Consider the following 13,530-nt stretch of genomic DNA (forward strand, 5'->3'; position numbering starts at 1 on the left):
GAAATTGATTCAGTTTCATGTCAGGCTATTCACTTAAGTCTCTACTTTGACCTTTCAAAGTTCCTAAAACTAGACTGTCCTATATAAGCTCAATTCAAGTTATCTGTGGCATGTCTGGGTAGACTGGCATACTAGTGATTGAATTGTTCAGAAATTGTTTATCACATGTGTGGCTAATGTACATGTTCACTCTGGCAGTTTTGTTAACTCTCCAATTTCTTTATATTGCTATCATGTAATGGACAATGTTACAGACCTCTTGGGAGAGGGTAAGTAACACTTATTTTCTAAGCTTCTTTTAATAGAGAATTGTTAATATAATTTTAACAGCTGTCTTTGCTTCTTGGAGTCAAGTGGTTTTTCTCCCCCTCTCTTCTGCTTACTATTTCCATTTGGTCTTCGTATATGGTTGCATATAGACAATCTGGCAGCGCTTTCCAGTGTTACTTCTGAGCCACAGATTTCAGATCCATTTGCTCCAGAGCCTAGCCCAACTACTGCTGCAACTACTGAAATTGCAACTGCTTCAGCGTCTGCTACAACTACAACAACCATTACTGCTGTCACTGCTGAAGTGGATCTCTTTGGAGGTTAGTTTCGTTACTGTAATGCTGCAATTTATACAGGAAGAATAAGCCATCTTGAAATCATCAACTTTCATAGTCTAACTAAAAACTTGATCATGTGGTGTCTGGAAGCCCAAATTATTCAAGTAATTACATATATTTGAATGGAATTTACAGATTAACTAAAGTTTTCTGGGTTGTTTTTTTGTCATTGTACATTCTGAAATGTGTGCAGGGTTTCCCTTTTGCATATCCTTTGTGGAGGGGGAACATAAAACTGGATACATTTTCAACTGGCTAAACTCTGGGTTCTAAGCTTAACTCTTAAGTAGCCAACTATAGAACTAACAATTAACGTTAAAAATTAAATATTGGAAGGATTTCTTTAAAAAACACTCAGCCGCAGATCTACATTCTTATAGTGTGAGTGAACCTAAGACGTTTTCATTGAAATGTATAGGCTCATGTCCCTAAAATTACCAGTGCTCTACAGCTGTTTGTCATTGTACTTAATTGGCACACTCAGAGACTGATGTTGTGCTATTCTTTGACCTTTTCTTTAAGTTCTAGTAATTTAGTCCTCTTAAGTTTTCTTGTATTTCAGAAGGCTTTGTTGAAGTTTTTTGTTGAAAGTAAACCCTAAAAAGTGTTTTGAAAACAAAATTGTCACGGACTGGCATAATTGGTGCCTTTTTTCTCATTTTTGAATTGCTGCGTAGCTGAGCCAAAAGGGGAATCCTACCCAAAGAGATTGAAATGGCAAATTAAATATCTACTGCTAGACCTTCAGGTAAAACTGGGCCCTTTCTCTGCTTTTTGCTGGGCCAAGGGAAGAGTGAGAATATCTCTGTAGCCTGATGGCTAGTGCACTCGCTTAGGCTGTGGGAGACCCAATTTCAAGTCCCTGCTCCAATTATATACAGTGGAACTGCCTCAAAAGATGAGGAGACCCAGCTCAGAATATTTATATTCTATACAGGCCACTGGGTAGGGCATTCCCCTGCAATTGGGAGACCAGAGTCCAAATCCCTTCTCTCCATCTGATGTGGAGGGAGGAATTGAACCCAGATCTCCCCACATCCCAGGTAAATGGTGTAACCAGTGAGATAAAATCTATAAGAGTAGCACCACCACGTCCTCCCATTTTGTGAATCTAGTTGTCCTAGTCTTTGCTCTTGTCAAAATGGCTGAAATTCAACCAATTTGTTGAGTTAGTTTAAAATGTATCAGTTTTGATTTGGTGAAAACTATTTTTGGCAAATGTGATGTGAACTGGCAAATAGTTTTGCTCAACCCAAAACTGCATTTTTTCAGTGAATAAACTATTCGCCAAAAATTCACCCAGCTCTGGGCTTCCACCTCTATGTGCTTGTTGGTTTGTGTTCTTTGATATCCCTTCTATAGAATCTAATCACCTTTTCTTTATAAACTCTAAAGAAAGGTCCTATGAAATCCACGCCCCAAGGAAATGAATTGTATTATTGAGGAATGTTTGGTTTTGCATTAGAACTTTCTGGTAATGTGTCAGTCTTCTGTGCCCTTGAAGCTTTCTTGGTTGACTAAAGCTATCAATAGGCATGTCTCCTTTGGTAAGCGATGATGATGGTGATTTTGTAAGGGCTTAGGTAGGGTTCTGATCATAATCTGATCTTTTCCTATTTCTTTCTGGTTTGTCTTCTCCTCATCACAAGCTTCCCACCCGCCTCAGATTCTCAAGCATACAAACATGTCCTGGAGTCATCCTCTATTTGCTACCAAAATGTTTCATTTCAAACTTCCAACTCCAGCTAAAATTATTGTGTACTTTGCCATATGGTATTTTGCACGCTGGACTCTATCTTCTCTTCTGACTCCTATACCAGTAAAACTCAAAGGATCGGGGATTTTCTTACTGCAGATTTTCCAGATTACGCAAGATCCCCACATGTACTTGAAACTATTTTATCCTTTTATGAACAGCAAAGGTAAAAAGATTACATTTCTTGAACAGAATTTTTACCCAATACATCTTTCCCATGATTTAAAATCACAGAAGCCCTGGAAGTTCCCAAATCTCTTCTGTACAACCCATTAAATAGGGATTCTTGTTCAGGTGAGCACATGTAAAATGGAATGAGCCTTCATCAGACTGCCTGATAAACAGACTTGGTTATCTACAGCTACCATTTTAACTGCACAAAAATATGCAATCCATAAGCAGTCAAAGCCATTTCTCTATACTTCAGACTTCACCAGTGGCTCGCTGGAATTGCTGAAGTGCTACTTAGCCCCTAATGAGAAGAAGCTGAGTATTCTATACTAAGGGAGGATGAACATTCATGAAGTACTTTTTCTCTTATAATGGGTTACTTTCTGAAGTGCTCATGGTTACTATATGTGGCAGAGAAATCTAGGACTACATTACTTGCCTCAACCTTATCACTCAAGGGGTCCCACTTTAATTTCCAGGAGTCTGAAGGCTACTCCTCATTGAACACAGTTTATACAAATGTGTATAAATTATGTATAGCACAGTAAACATACATATTGCTTTAAATATTTTAAAATGTATGAATGAGAAATTGAAATGTGAGCTCTAAGATAGTAAAATTATAAATGTACAACTGCATATACTGCAGAAGAATAGTTAAATGTTTTACCTATAACATTTTCTTATAATAAATGTATTCCTTCAGCAAGGAAGCTGCAAATGTGACTTTCTTTATAGTTCCACAACTAAATGCAATTTATCAGCTTCATCTGTGCCCTGCAGTTAAAAGATGAATTTGGCTGGGGACTACCTTTTTGTCTCCATAGGCCATGTTTATAACCTGTGTCAGGGAGTCTGTTAAAATGTCTAGCATGCTTTTAGGTGTTATAAAAATAATTAGCATCCTAAACTATATAGTAGAGCATCTCAAGAAACCTTTCTTTTATCACTTCAATGATATTTGGGTCTCAAGCATTTTGAGAGAGAGGTTATATCTGAGATTATCTGTAACCATCCGTAGCTACTTTCCATGGGTGCACAAGTAAAGGTTCTAGACTTCTGTTACCTGGATCTTGTCATTTGAAGAGAATATTATGAAGAAAAAATTGATAATTTTAAATACCAATTTGCTCAGATCCTACGTGAATAGCAATTTTTTTCTTCAGAAAGAAATGGTTTAAGGTATTTTTTGCCACTTCTTTCTGGGGAAAAAAAATCATAAATCTTAAACCATTTCTCTCATAAGAACATAAGAATGGCCATACTGGGTCAGACCAAAGGTCCATTCAGCCCAGCGTCCTGTCTACCGACAGTGGCCAATGCCAGGTCCCCCAGAGGGCGTGAACCTAACAGGCAATGATCAAGTGCTCTCTCCTGCCATCCATTTCCACCCTCTGACAAACAGAGGCTAGGGACACCCTTCCTTACCCATCCTGGCTAATAGCCAATAATGGACTTAACCTCCATTAATTTATCTAGTTCTCTTTTAAACCCTGTTATAGTCCTAGCCCTCACAACTTCCTCAGGCAAGGAGTTTGACAAGTTGACTGTGCGCTGTGTGAAGAACTTCCTTTTATTTGTTTTAAACCTTCTGCCCATTAATTTCATTTGGTGGCCCCAGTTCTTATATTATGGGAACAAGTAAATAACTTTTCCTTATTCACTTTCTCCACACCACTCATGATTTTATATACCTCTATCATATCCCCCCTTAGTCTCCTCTTTTCCAAGCTGAAAAGTCCTAGCCTCTTTAATCTCTCCTCATATGGGACCTGTTCCAAACCCCTAATCATTTTAGCTGCCCTTGTCTGAACCTTTTCTAATGCCAGTATATCTTTTTTTGAGATGAGGAGACCAGATCTGTACGCAGTATTCAAGATGTGGGTGTACGATGGATTTATATAAGGGCAATAAGATACTCTACGTCTTATTCTCTGTCCCTTTTTTAATGATTCCTAACATCCTGTTTGCTTTTTTGACTGCCATTGCACACTGTGTGTACGTCTCAGAGAACTATCCACGATGACTCCAAGGTCTCTTTCCTGATTAGTTGTAGCTAAATTAGCCCCCATCATATTGTATGTATTTTTTCCAATGTGCATTACTTTACATTTATCCACATTAAATTTCATTTGCCATGTTGTTGCCCAATCACTTAGTTTTGTGAGATCTTTTGGAAGTTCTTCACAGTCTGCTTTGGTCTTAACTATCTTGAGCAGTTTAGTATCATCTGCAAACTTTGCCACCTCACTGTTTACCCCTTTCTCCAGATCATTTATGAATAAGTTGAATAGGATTGGTCCTAGGACTGACCCTTGGGGAACACCACTAGTTACCCCTCTGCATTCTGAAAATTTACCATTTATTCCTACCCTTTGTTCCCGGTCTTTTAACCAGTTTTCAGTTCATGAAAGGATCTTCCCCCTCATCCCATGACAACTTAATTTACATAAGAGCCTTTGGTGAGGGACCTTGTCAAAGGCTTTCTGGAAACCTAAGTACACTATGTTCACTGGATCGCCCTTGTCCACATGTTTGTTGACCCCTTCAAAGAACTCTAATAGATTAGTAAGACATGATTTCCCTTTACAGAAACCATGTTGACTTTTGCCCAACAATTTATGTTCTGTGTGTCTGACAATTTTATTCTTTACTATTGTTTCAACTAATTTTCCCAGTACTGATGTTAGCCCTCCCCTTCTATAATTGCCGGAATCCCCTCTAGAGCCCTTTTTAAATATTGGCGTTACATTAGCTATCTTCCAGTCATTGGGTACAAAAGCTGATTTAAAGGACAGGTTACAAACCATAGTTAATAGTTCTGCAATTTCACATTTGAGTTCTTTCAGAACTCTTGAGTGAATGCCATCTGGTCCCGGTGACTTTTTACTGTTAAGTTTATCAATTAATTCCAAAACCTCCTCTAATGATACTTCAATCTGTGACAATTCCTCAGATTTGTCACCTACAAAGGACGACTCAGGTTTGGGAATCTCCTGAATATCCTCAGCTATGAAGACTGAAGCAAAGAATTCATTTAATTTCTCTGCAATGACTTTATGGTCTTTAAGTGCTCCTTTTGTATCTTGATCTTCCAGGGGCCCCACTGGTTGTTCAAGTACATCAGAAGCAGGAAGCCTGCTAAACACTTTATTACCTTTTGAGTTTTTGGCTAGCTGTTCTTCAAACTCCTTTTTGGCTTCTCTTATTACATTTTTACATGTTATTTGGCAGTGTTTATGCTCCTTTCTATTTACCTCACTAGGGGCTGGTCTACACTAACCCCCCACTTCGAACTAAGATACGCAACTTCAGCTACGTGAATGACGTAGCTGAAGTCGAAGTATCTTAGTTCGAACTTACCGCGGGTCCACACGCAGCTTGCAGGCTCCCTGTCGACTCCACGCACTCCTCTTGCGGAGCAGGAGTACCGGCGTCGACGGCGAGCACTTCCGGGATCGATTTATTGCGTCTAGACAAGATGCGATAAATCGATCCCAGAAGATCGATTGCTTACCGCCGGACCCGGAGGTAAGTATAGACCTACCCTAGGATTTGACTTCCACTTTTTAAAAGATGCCTTTTTATCTCTCACTGCTTCTTTTACATGGTTGTTAAGCCATGGTGGCTCTTTAGTTCTTTTACTGTGTTTTTTAATTTGGCGTATACATTTAAGTTGGGCCTCTATTATGGTGTCTTTGAAAAGTGTCCATGCAGCTTGCAGGGATTTCACTCTAGTCACTGTACCTTTTTAATTTCTGTTTCTTTCCTCCTCATTTTTGCATAATTCCCCTTTCTGAAATTAAATGCCACAGTGTTGAGCTGTTGGGGTGTTCTTCCCACCACAGGAATGTTAAATGTTGTTATATTATGGTCACTATTTCCAATCGATCCTGTTAGTTCTTGGATCAGATCCTGCTCTCCACTCGAGACTAAATTGAGAATTGCTTCTCCCGTTTTGGGTTCCTGTACCAGCTGCTCCAAGAAGCAGTATCGAGAAATTTTGTCTCTGCATTTTGTCCTGAAGTGACATGTACCCAGTCAATATGGGTATAATTGAAATCCACCACTATTACTGAGTTCTTTATTTTGATAGCCTCTCTAATCTCCTTTAGCATTTCATAGTCACTATCACTGTCCTGGTCAGGTGGTCGATAATAGATCCCTACTAATATTCTTATTAGAGCATGGAATTTCTATCCATAGAGATTCTATGGAACATGTGGATTCATTTAAGATTTTTACTTAATTTGAGTCTACATTTTCTTTCACACCCCCACCCTTGCATGACCTGTTATAGACTCATAGACTTTAAGGTCAGAAGGGACCGTTATGATCTTCTAGTCTGACCTGCCCAATGCAGGCCACGGAATCTCACCCACTCACTCCTGTAACAAACACCTGACCTATGTCTGAGCTATTGAAGTCCTCAGCTTGTGGTTTAAAGACTTCAAGGTGCAGAGAATCCTCCAGCAAGTGACCTGTGCCCCACGCTGCAGAGGAAAGCGAAAAAAACCCAGGGCCTCTGCCAATCTGCCCTGGAGGAAAATTCCTTCCCGACCCCAAATATGGCGATCAGCTAAACCCTGAGCAAGACTCACCAACCAGCACCCAGGAAAGAATTCTCTGTAGTAACTCAGATCCCACCCTATCTAGTGTCCCATCACAGGCCATTGGGCATATTTACTGCTAATAGTCAAAAATCAATTAATTGCCAAAATTAAGCTATCCTACTATCCCCTCCATAAATTTATCAAGCTTAATCTTTTGCCTCCACTGCTCCCTTTGGAAGGCTATTCCAGAACTTCACTCCTCTTATGGTTAGAAACCTTCGTCTAATTTCAAATCTAAACTTCTTGATGGCCAGTTTATATCCATTTGTTCTTGTGTCCACATTGGTACTGAGCTTAAATAATTCCTCTCCCTCCCTGGTATTTCTCTCTGATATATTTATAGAGAGCAATCATATCTCCCCTCAGCCTTCTTTTGGTTAGGTCAAACAAGCCAAGCTCTTTGAGTCTCCTTTCATAAGACAGGTTTTCCATTCCTTGGATCATCCTAGGAGCCCTTCTCTGTACCTGTTCCAGTTTGAATTCATCCTTCTTAAACATGGGAGACCAGAACTGCACACAATATTCCAGATGTCGTCTCACCAGTGCCTTGTATAACGATACTAACACCTCCTTGTCTCTACTGGAAATACCTCGCCTGATGCATCCCAAGACCACATTCGCTTTTTTCACAGTCATATCACATTGACGGCTCATAGTCATCTTGTGATCAACCAATACTCCAAGGTCGTCGTCCTCCTCTGTTACTTCCAAGTGATGCGTCCCCAGTTTATAACAAAAATTCTTGTTGTTAATCCCTAAATTGCACTTTTCACTATTAAATTTCATCCTATTACTATTACTCCAGTTTACAAGGTCATCCAGATCTTCCTGTAGGATATCCCAGTCCCTCTCTGTATTGGCAATACTTCCCAGCTTGTGTCATCCACAAACTTTATTGGCACATTCCCACTTTTTGAGCCAAGGTCAGTAATAAAAAGATTGGTCCCAAAACCGATCCCTGAGGAACTCCACTAGTAACCTCCTTCCAGCCTGACAGTTCACCTTTCAGTATGACCCGTTGTAGTCACCCCTCTAACCAGTTCCTTATCCACCTTTCAATTTTCGTATTGATCCCCATCTTTTCCAATTTAGCTAATAATTCCCCATGTGGAACCGTATCAAATGCCTTACTGAAATCGAAGTAAATTTAGATCCACTGCATTCTCCTTTGAGAAGGAAACAGATTTTTTTAGACAAAGGAGTCAGGTTGGTTTGGCACGATCTACCTTTTGTAAAACCATGTTGTATTTTCCCCCAGTTACCATTGACCTCAATGTCCTTAACTACTTCAACGTTTTTTCCAAGACCTTGCATACTACAGATGTCAAACTAACAGGCCTGTAGTTATCTGGATCACTTTTTTCCTTTCTTAAAAATAGGAACTATGTTAGCAATTCTCCAGTCATACGGTACAACCCCTGAGTTTACAGATTCATAAAAAATTCTTGCTAATGGGCTTGCAATTTCATGTCCGTTCCTTTAATATTCTTGGATGAAGATTATCTGGGTCCCCTGATTTTTAGTTCTGTCCTTCCAATATATTTTGTACCCTGGAATGATTGTGTCCCAGTGATTGTCCTCACTCCACCAGGTTTCTGTGATGCCAATTACATCAATATCCTCCTTTAACACGAGGCACTCTAGTTCACCCATCTTATTATTTAGACTTCTAGCATTTGTGTACAAGCACTTTAAAAACTTGTCACTGTTTATTTGTCTGCCTTTTTCTGATGTGTCTGATTCTTTTTTTTTTTTTATGTAAATGTTTCTCGTCTGATCTGGCCCCTACTTTATCCTTCTCCATCCTCTCCTCCTGATTAAAACCTAGAGAATCTCTATCAATAGACTCTCCTCTAAGAGAAGTGTCTGTCCAAACCACATGCTCCTCTGCAGCAATCGGCTTTCCCCCATCTCTTCGTTTAAAAAGTGCTCTGCAGCCTTTTTCATGTTAAGTGCCAGCAGTCTGGATCCACTCTGGTTTAGGTGGGGCCCATCCTTCCTGTATAGGCTCCCCCATCCCAAAAGTTTCCCCAGTTCCTAATACATCTAAATCCCTCCTCCCTACACTATCGTCTCATCCACGTATTGAGACTCTGAAGCTCTGCCTGCCTACCTGGCCCTGTACGTGGAACTGGAAGGATTTCTGAAAATGCCACCATAGAGGTCCTGGATTTCAGTCTTTCCTAGCAGCCCAAATTTAGCCTCCAGGATGTCTCTCCTACCCTTCCCTATGTCATTTTGGTACCTATATGTACCACGACCACCGGCTCCTTCCTAGCACTACACATAAGTCTGTCTAGATGCCTCCAGAGATCTGCAACCTTCGCACTGGGCAGGCAAGTCACCATACGGTTCTCCCAGTCATCACAAACCCAGCTATCTATGTTTCTAATGATTGAATCTCCCATTATGAACACCTGCCTTTTCTAATGACCAGAGTTCCTTCCCTGGAGAGGTAACCTCAGTGCGAGAGGATGCCCCAATATCATCTGGAAGGAGGGTCCCAACTATGCTCCCATTGACTGCCCTCCTTCCCTGAGCCTTTCATCCTCCTTAATAGCGCAGGGGCTGTCTGACCGGAGGTGGGACAATTCCTCAGTGTCCCGGAAAGCCTCATCAACATACCTCTCTGCCTTCCTTAGCTTCTCCAGTTCCGCCACCCTGGCCTCCAAAGCCCATACGTGGTCTATGAGGGCCAGGAGCTCCTTGCACCGAATGCACACATACGCCACCCGCCCACAGGGCAGATAATTATACATGCTACACTAAGTGCAATAAACAGGATAGCCCCCACTCTGCTGCTAGGCTTCTGCCTGCATTTTCTCCTACAGCTACCTAGGTTAATGAAAGGGTTTTTGTTTAAATCAAGAAGTTTTTATTATAGTTTAGTTTACAGGTTTTAAAGAATGGTAAGTGGACCTTGCCCCCTTCCCACTCCCCTTCCAAACTCCCTCTCGAAACTCCCTGTTAGCGGCCCCTGTTTACAAAAGCTCTTAAGCATATCTAACTCACACCTTTCCTCTAGTCTTTTTTGATTCTGAGAGTTTTGAATTTTCATGGAAAAGGTATCCTTCATGAGTCACTGAATTGACACAAGTCTGCTATATTCTAAGCATCCATAGATCAGATGCCATATAGGCAGCAGCAGGGCCGGCTCCAGCATTTCTGCCGCCCCAAGCACACCAAAAAAAAAAAAAAAAAAAGCCGCAATCACAATCGCGACCAGCGGCAGCAAGGGGGGGGGGGGGGAAGCTGCTATCGGCGGTGGCAGTTCGGCGACAGGTCCTTCGCTCCTAGAGGAAGTGAGGGACCTGCCGCCCCCAAATTGCCGCACATGCCGCCCTTCTCCCTTGGCCGCCCCAAGCACCTGCTTCTTAAGCTGGTGCCTGGAGCCGGCCCTGGGCAGCAGCATTGCAGATTTCATTACACCTGCCTACTAATGTGCTTTGACCTGATGTACCATTAGACATAGGGATGAAAGGATAGTTTAGCCCAGTGGTTCTCAAACTGTGGATCGGGATCCCAGAGTGGGTCGCAATGCCATTTTAATGGGGTTGCCAGGGCTGGCTTAGACTTGCCGGGGCCTGGAGCCGGAGCCAAAGCCCAAGCCTGAGGGCTTCAGCCCTGGGCGGTGGGGCTAAGGTTATAGGCTCCCTGCCTGGGGCTGTGAAGCCCTTGGGCTTCTGCTTTGGTCCCCTAGTCTGGGGCAGTGGGGCTTTAGCTTTGTGTTTTCTCTCCCTTCCCCCGGTTCGTGGAGCTTGGATGGGCTCAGGCTTCAGTCCCCACTTCTGGGGTTCTGTGGTAATTTTTGTTGTCACAAGGGGGTCGCAGTGCAATGAAGTCTGAGAATCCCTGGTTTAGTCTCCTCCAGGATCTATTGGTCTTTGCCTTTCTCTTGAAGCTGCCCACAAGAAACATAAGTTTAAATGACTCTTGTATAGTAAAGATGTATCTGCTAAGCACCAGACTCAGATTAAAACCTTCTGCGAAAGGCACCAAATGACTATTAGTTAGTAACTTTTGATTACTACTGATCTGGGTCAAACACAGCCCAGTGATCTATAGCTGAAATCTCAGTTTCCCCTCACTAATCCCTTAGGCCAACACTTCCAGCTCTTATTTTCTTCTGTCCTTCAATTTTTTTGTCCCCTTTGGGGCTGGTTAAGGGACAAGAAACTTGAAGCAAAGTTGCTTCACTAAGGCTACTGCTTTTAAAAATGCATGAGTAACTGGTTGTGTTTTGGTTTTTTAATTGAGGGATGAAAATTACATGACTTTCCCCATTCTCTAATATAACAGAAAAGAAACTTACCAAGAATCTTCTGAGATAATATTGTTGAATATCCTTCTTACAGACTGTTCCAATTCACTTGTCAACAGTTTGTATCAAAATAATGCTGATTTAAATGTTCTTCACTAGCTGTAGCTCTGATAATGCTTTAATGAACATTTCTTGGGTTTATGAGCTACTGATGTTGCTTATTTTTTAATATTTCTTAGCGTTTTGAGTTTTGGTGAGGTGGCATAGTGATCTATGCTGAGAGATTACATGAAGAAAGCAGAGTTACTGGCATTTAAAAGTAGTTTTATGTGCAGATTCATTTTCTGATCTTCCACCCTTTCATCACTGACTTTTGTTTAGTAGAGTGGAGTTGTTTGACAGTGAGTTCATAAGAGAATTGTGCTTCAGTACTATGGTTGCCAACTTTCTAATAGTAGAATTCTGAACATTCTTGTCCTGCCTCTGCTCCAAGGCCCAAACCCCTGCTCATTCCATCCCCCCTTCCTCCATCACTCACTCTTCCCCCACCCTCACTCACTTTCACCAGGCTGAGGCAGGGGTTGGAGTACAGGAGGGTGTTTGGGGTGCTGGCTCTGGGAGAGAGTTTGGGTGCTGCGGGGATAAGGGGCAGGGAGTTGGGGTGTGGGGTCTGACCAGGCTATGCTTACCTTGGGCAGCTCTTGGAAGCAACGGGGATGTCCGGCTCCTAGGCTCAGGGTGGCCAGGTGGCTCCACATGCAGGTACCATTGATTCCCGGCCAATGGGAGCTGTGGAGTTGGTGCACGAGGCAGGGGCAGCGCGCAGAGATCCCCTGATCTCCCCTGTGCCTAGGAGTCAGACATGCTGGTTGCTTCCAGGAGCCACGCAGAGCCAGAGCAGGTAGGGAGCCTGCCTTAGCTCTGCTGTGCTGGCAACCAGGCTTTTAGCAGCTATTAAAATCTCCTGGATTGCTTTCAATAGCCACTAGGAGATTGGTGCCGATTCCGGTAGACTCCTGGCCAATCCAGGAGGGTTGGCAACCCTATCCAGCAAGTCTCAGTGCATGTATGAAATATTTTGTCATTTATGGGCCATATGGCCACATAACATGGCATGCACAGTCTGCAATTATGAATTTGTAGACAAAATATTTTTCAATGGTCTCTAAGTAAGGAAGCATAATTGTCTTCCTGCAGAGCTCAAGAGAAGAAAGATGTGTTGTATTGAAAACACAGAATTTTTCCTAAAGCAATATGCACATCTAACTTTATGTAGATGTTAACAGTATCTCAATAGTCACAAATTGTGTACTCTTAATTTAAGGGTTTCAAAAATGTATGTTTCATACAGATTTAGTGTGTTCTTTTAAGTAATGCAGTTATTTTTCTCATTCCAGACCTAACCAGGGATCATGTACCCATTTATTTTACATTAGTCTATAGAACCAAAACTTTGATTTTGTGATTATTTCTTTTAAAGTGGGAGTGTAAAAAAATTGAGTAGAAATGTCATTAATCTTAAATTTTACATAATAAATTCAGAGACAGCAGTATTGTGCCAGTACTATGGGATTAGAAGGAGAAAATAACTAGACTACTTTATAATCCAAGATGAATGAAATTTGAAAAGTACATAGCATATGCAATATATTGAAAATTAAGCTAGGCTTGTGAATATTTCCATTATAATTCTAACTGTATGTGCAGTACAGTTTTTTCATGACTTGACTTGACATGCTTTTCAAAGTTTGTAGCAAAACTTGTGCGGGTTTATTTTTGTTTTAAAATCTTATGCTGAAATACTTAAGGTAAATCATATATTATGGGGACTGCTGCTAAGGTAAGTTTATTTTAGTCTCACAAGCTTTTAAGGGCATCCTTTGTGGCTTATTCTGATCAACCAAAAACTTTCAGAAACTGTTAGGATTGTAGCGCCATTTGAATATTAGTTCACTATTGTAAGTCTTTGTATAGTAGATAGTCTGAGCACTTTAGAAAGTTATGAAAATCATAGTATAGCTAGCTAGAGTTCTGATTACAAGTTGAAAACCTATTGTAGGTCCCAACTAAGTATGAAACCAGAACTGAAAACATTTATTTGCCATACTCCGAGCCTGCCAC

The 13,530-nt window shown here is 41.3% G+C and overlaps 1 protein-coding gene across 1 annotated transcript in view; it reads left to right on the plus strand.

Annotated features, from left to right (window-relative positions):
- SNAP91 (synaptosome associated protein 91) overlaps positions 1-13,530 on the plus strand; it is a gene marked incomplete in the record, with an annotated part of 150,514 nt that overhangs the window by 106,889 nt on the left and 30,095 nt on the right. Inside the window, 2 exon segments of the mRNA XM_034766114.1 lie at positions 235-269; positions 420-590. Of these exon segments, the coding sequence (XP_034622005.1) occupies positions 235-269; positions 420-590 (206 nt within the window).

Source organism: Trachemys scripta, chromosome 3 (assembly GCF_013100865.1).
Source record: "Trachemys scripta elegans isolate TJP31775 chromosome 3, CAS_Tse_1.0, whole genome shotgun sequence".
In the NCBI taxonomy this organism is placed as follows: Eukaryota; Metazoa; Chordata; order Testudines; family Emydidae; genus Trachemys; species Trachemys scripta.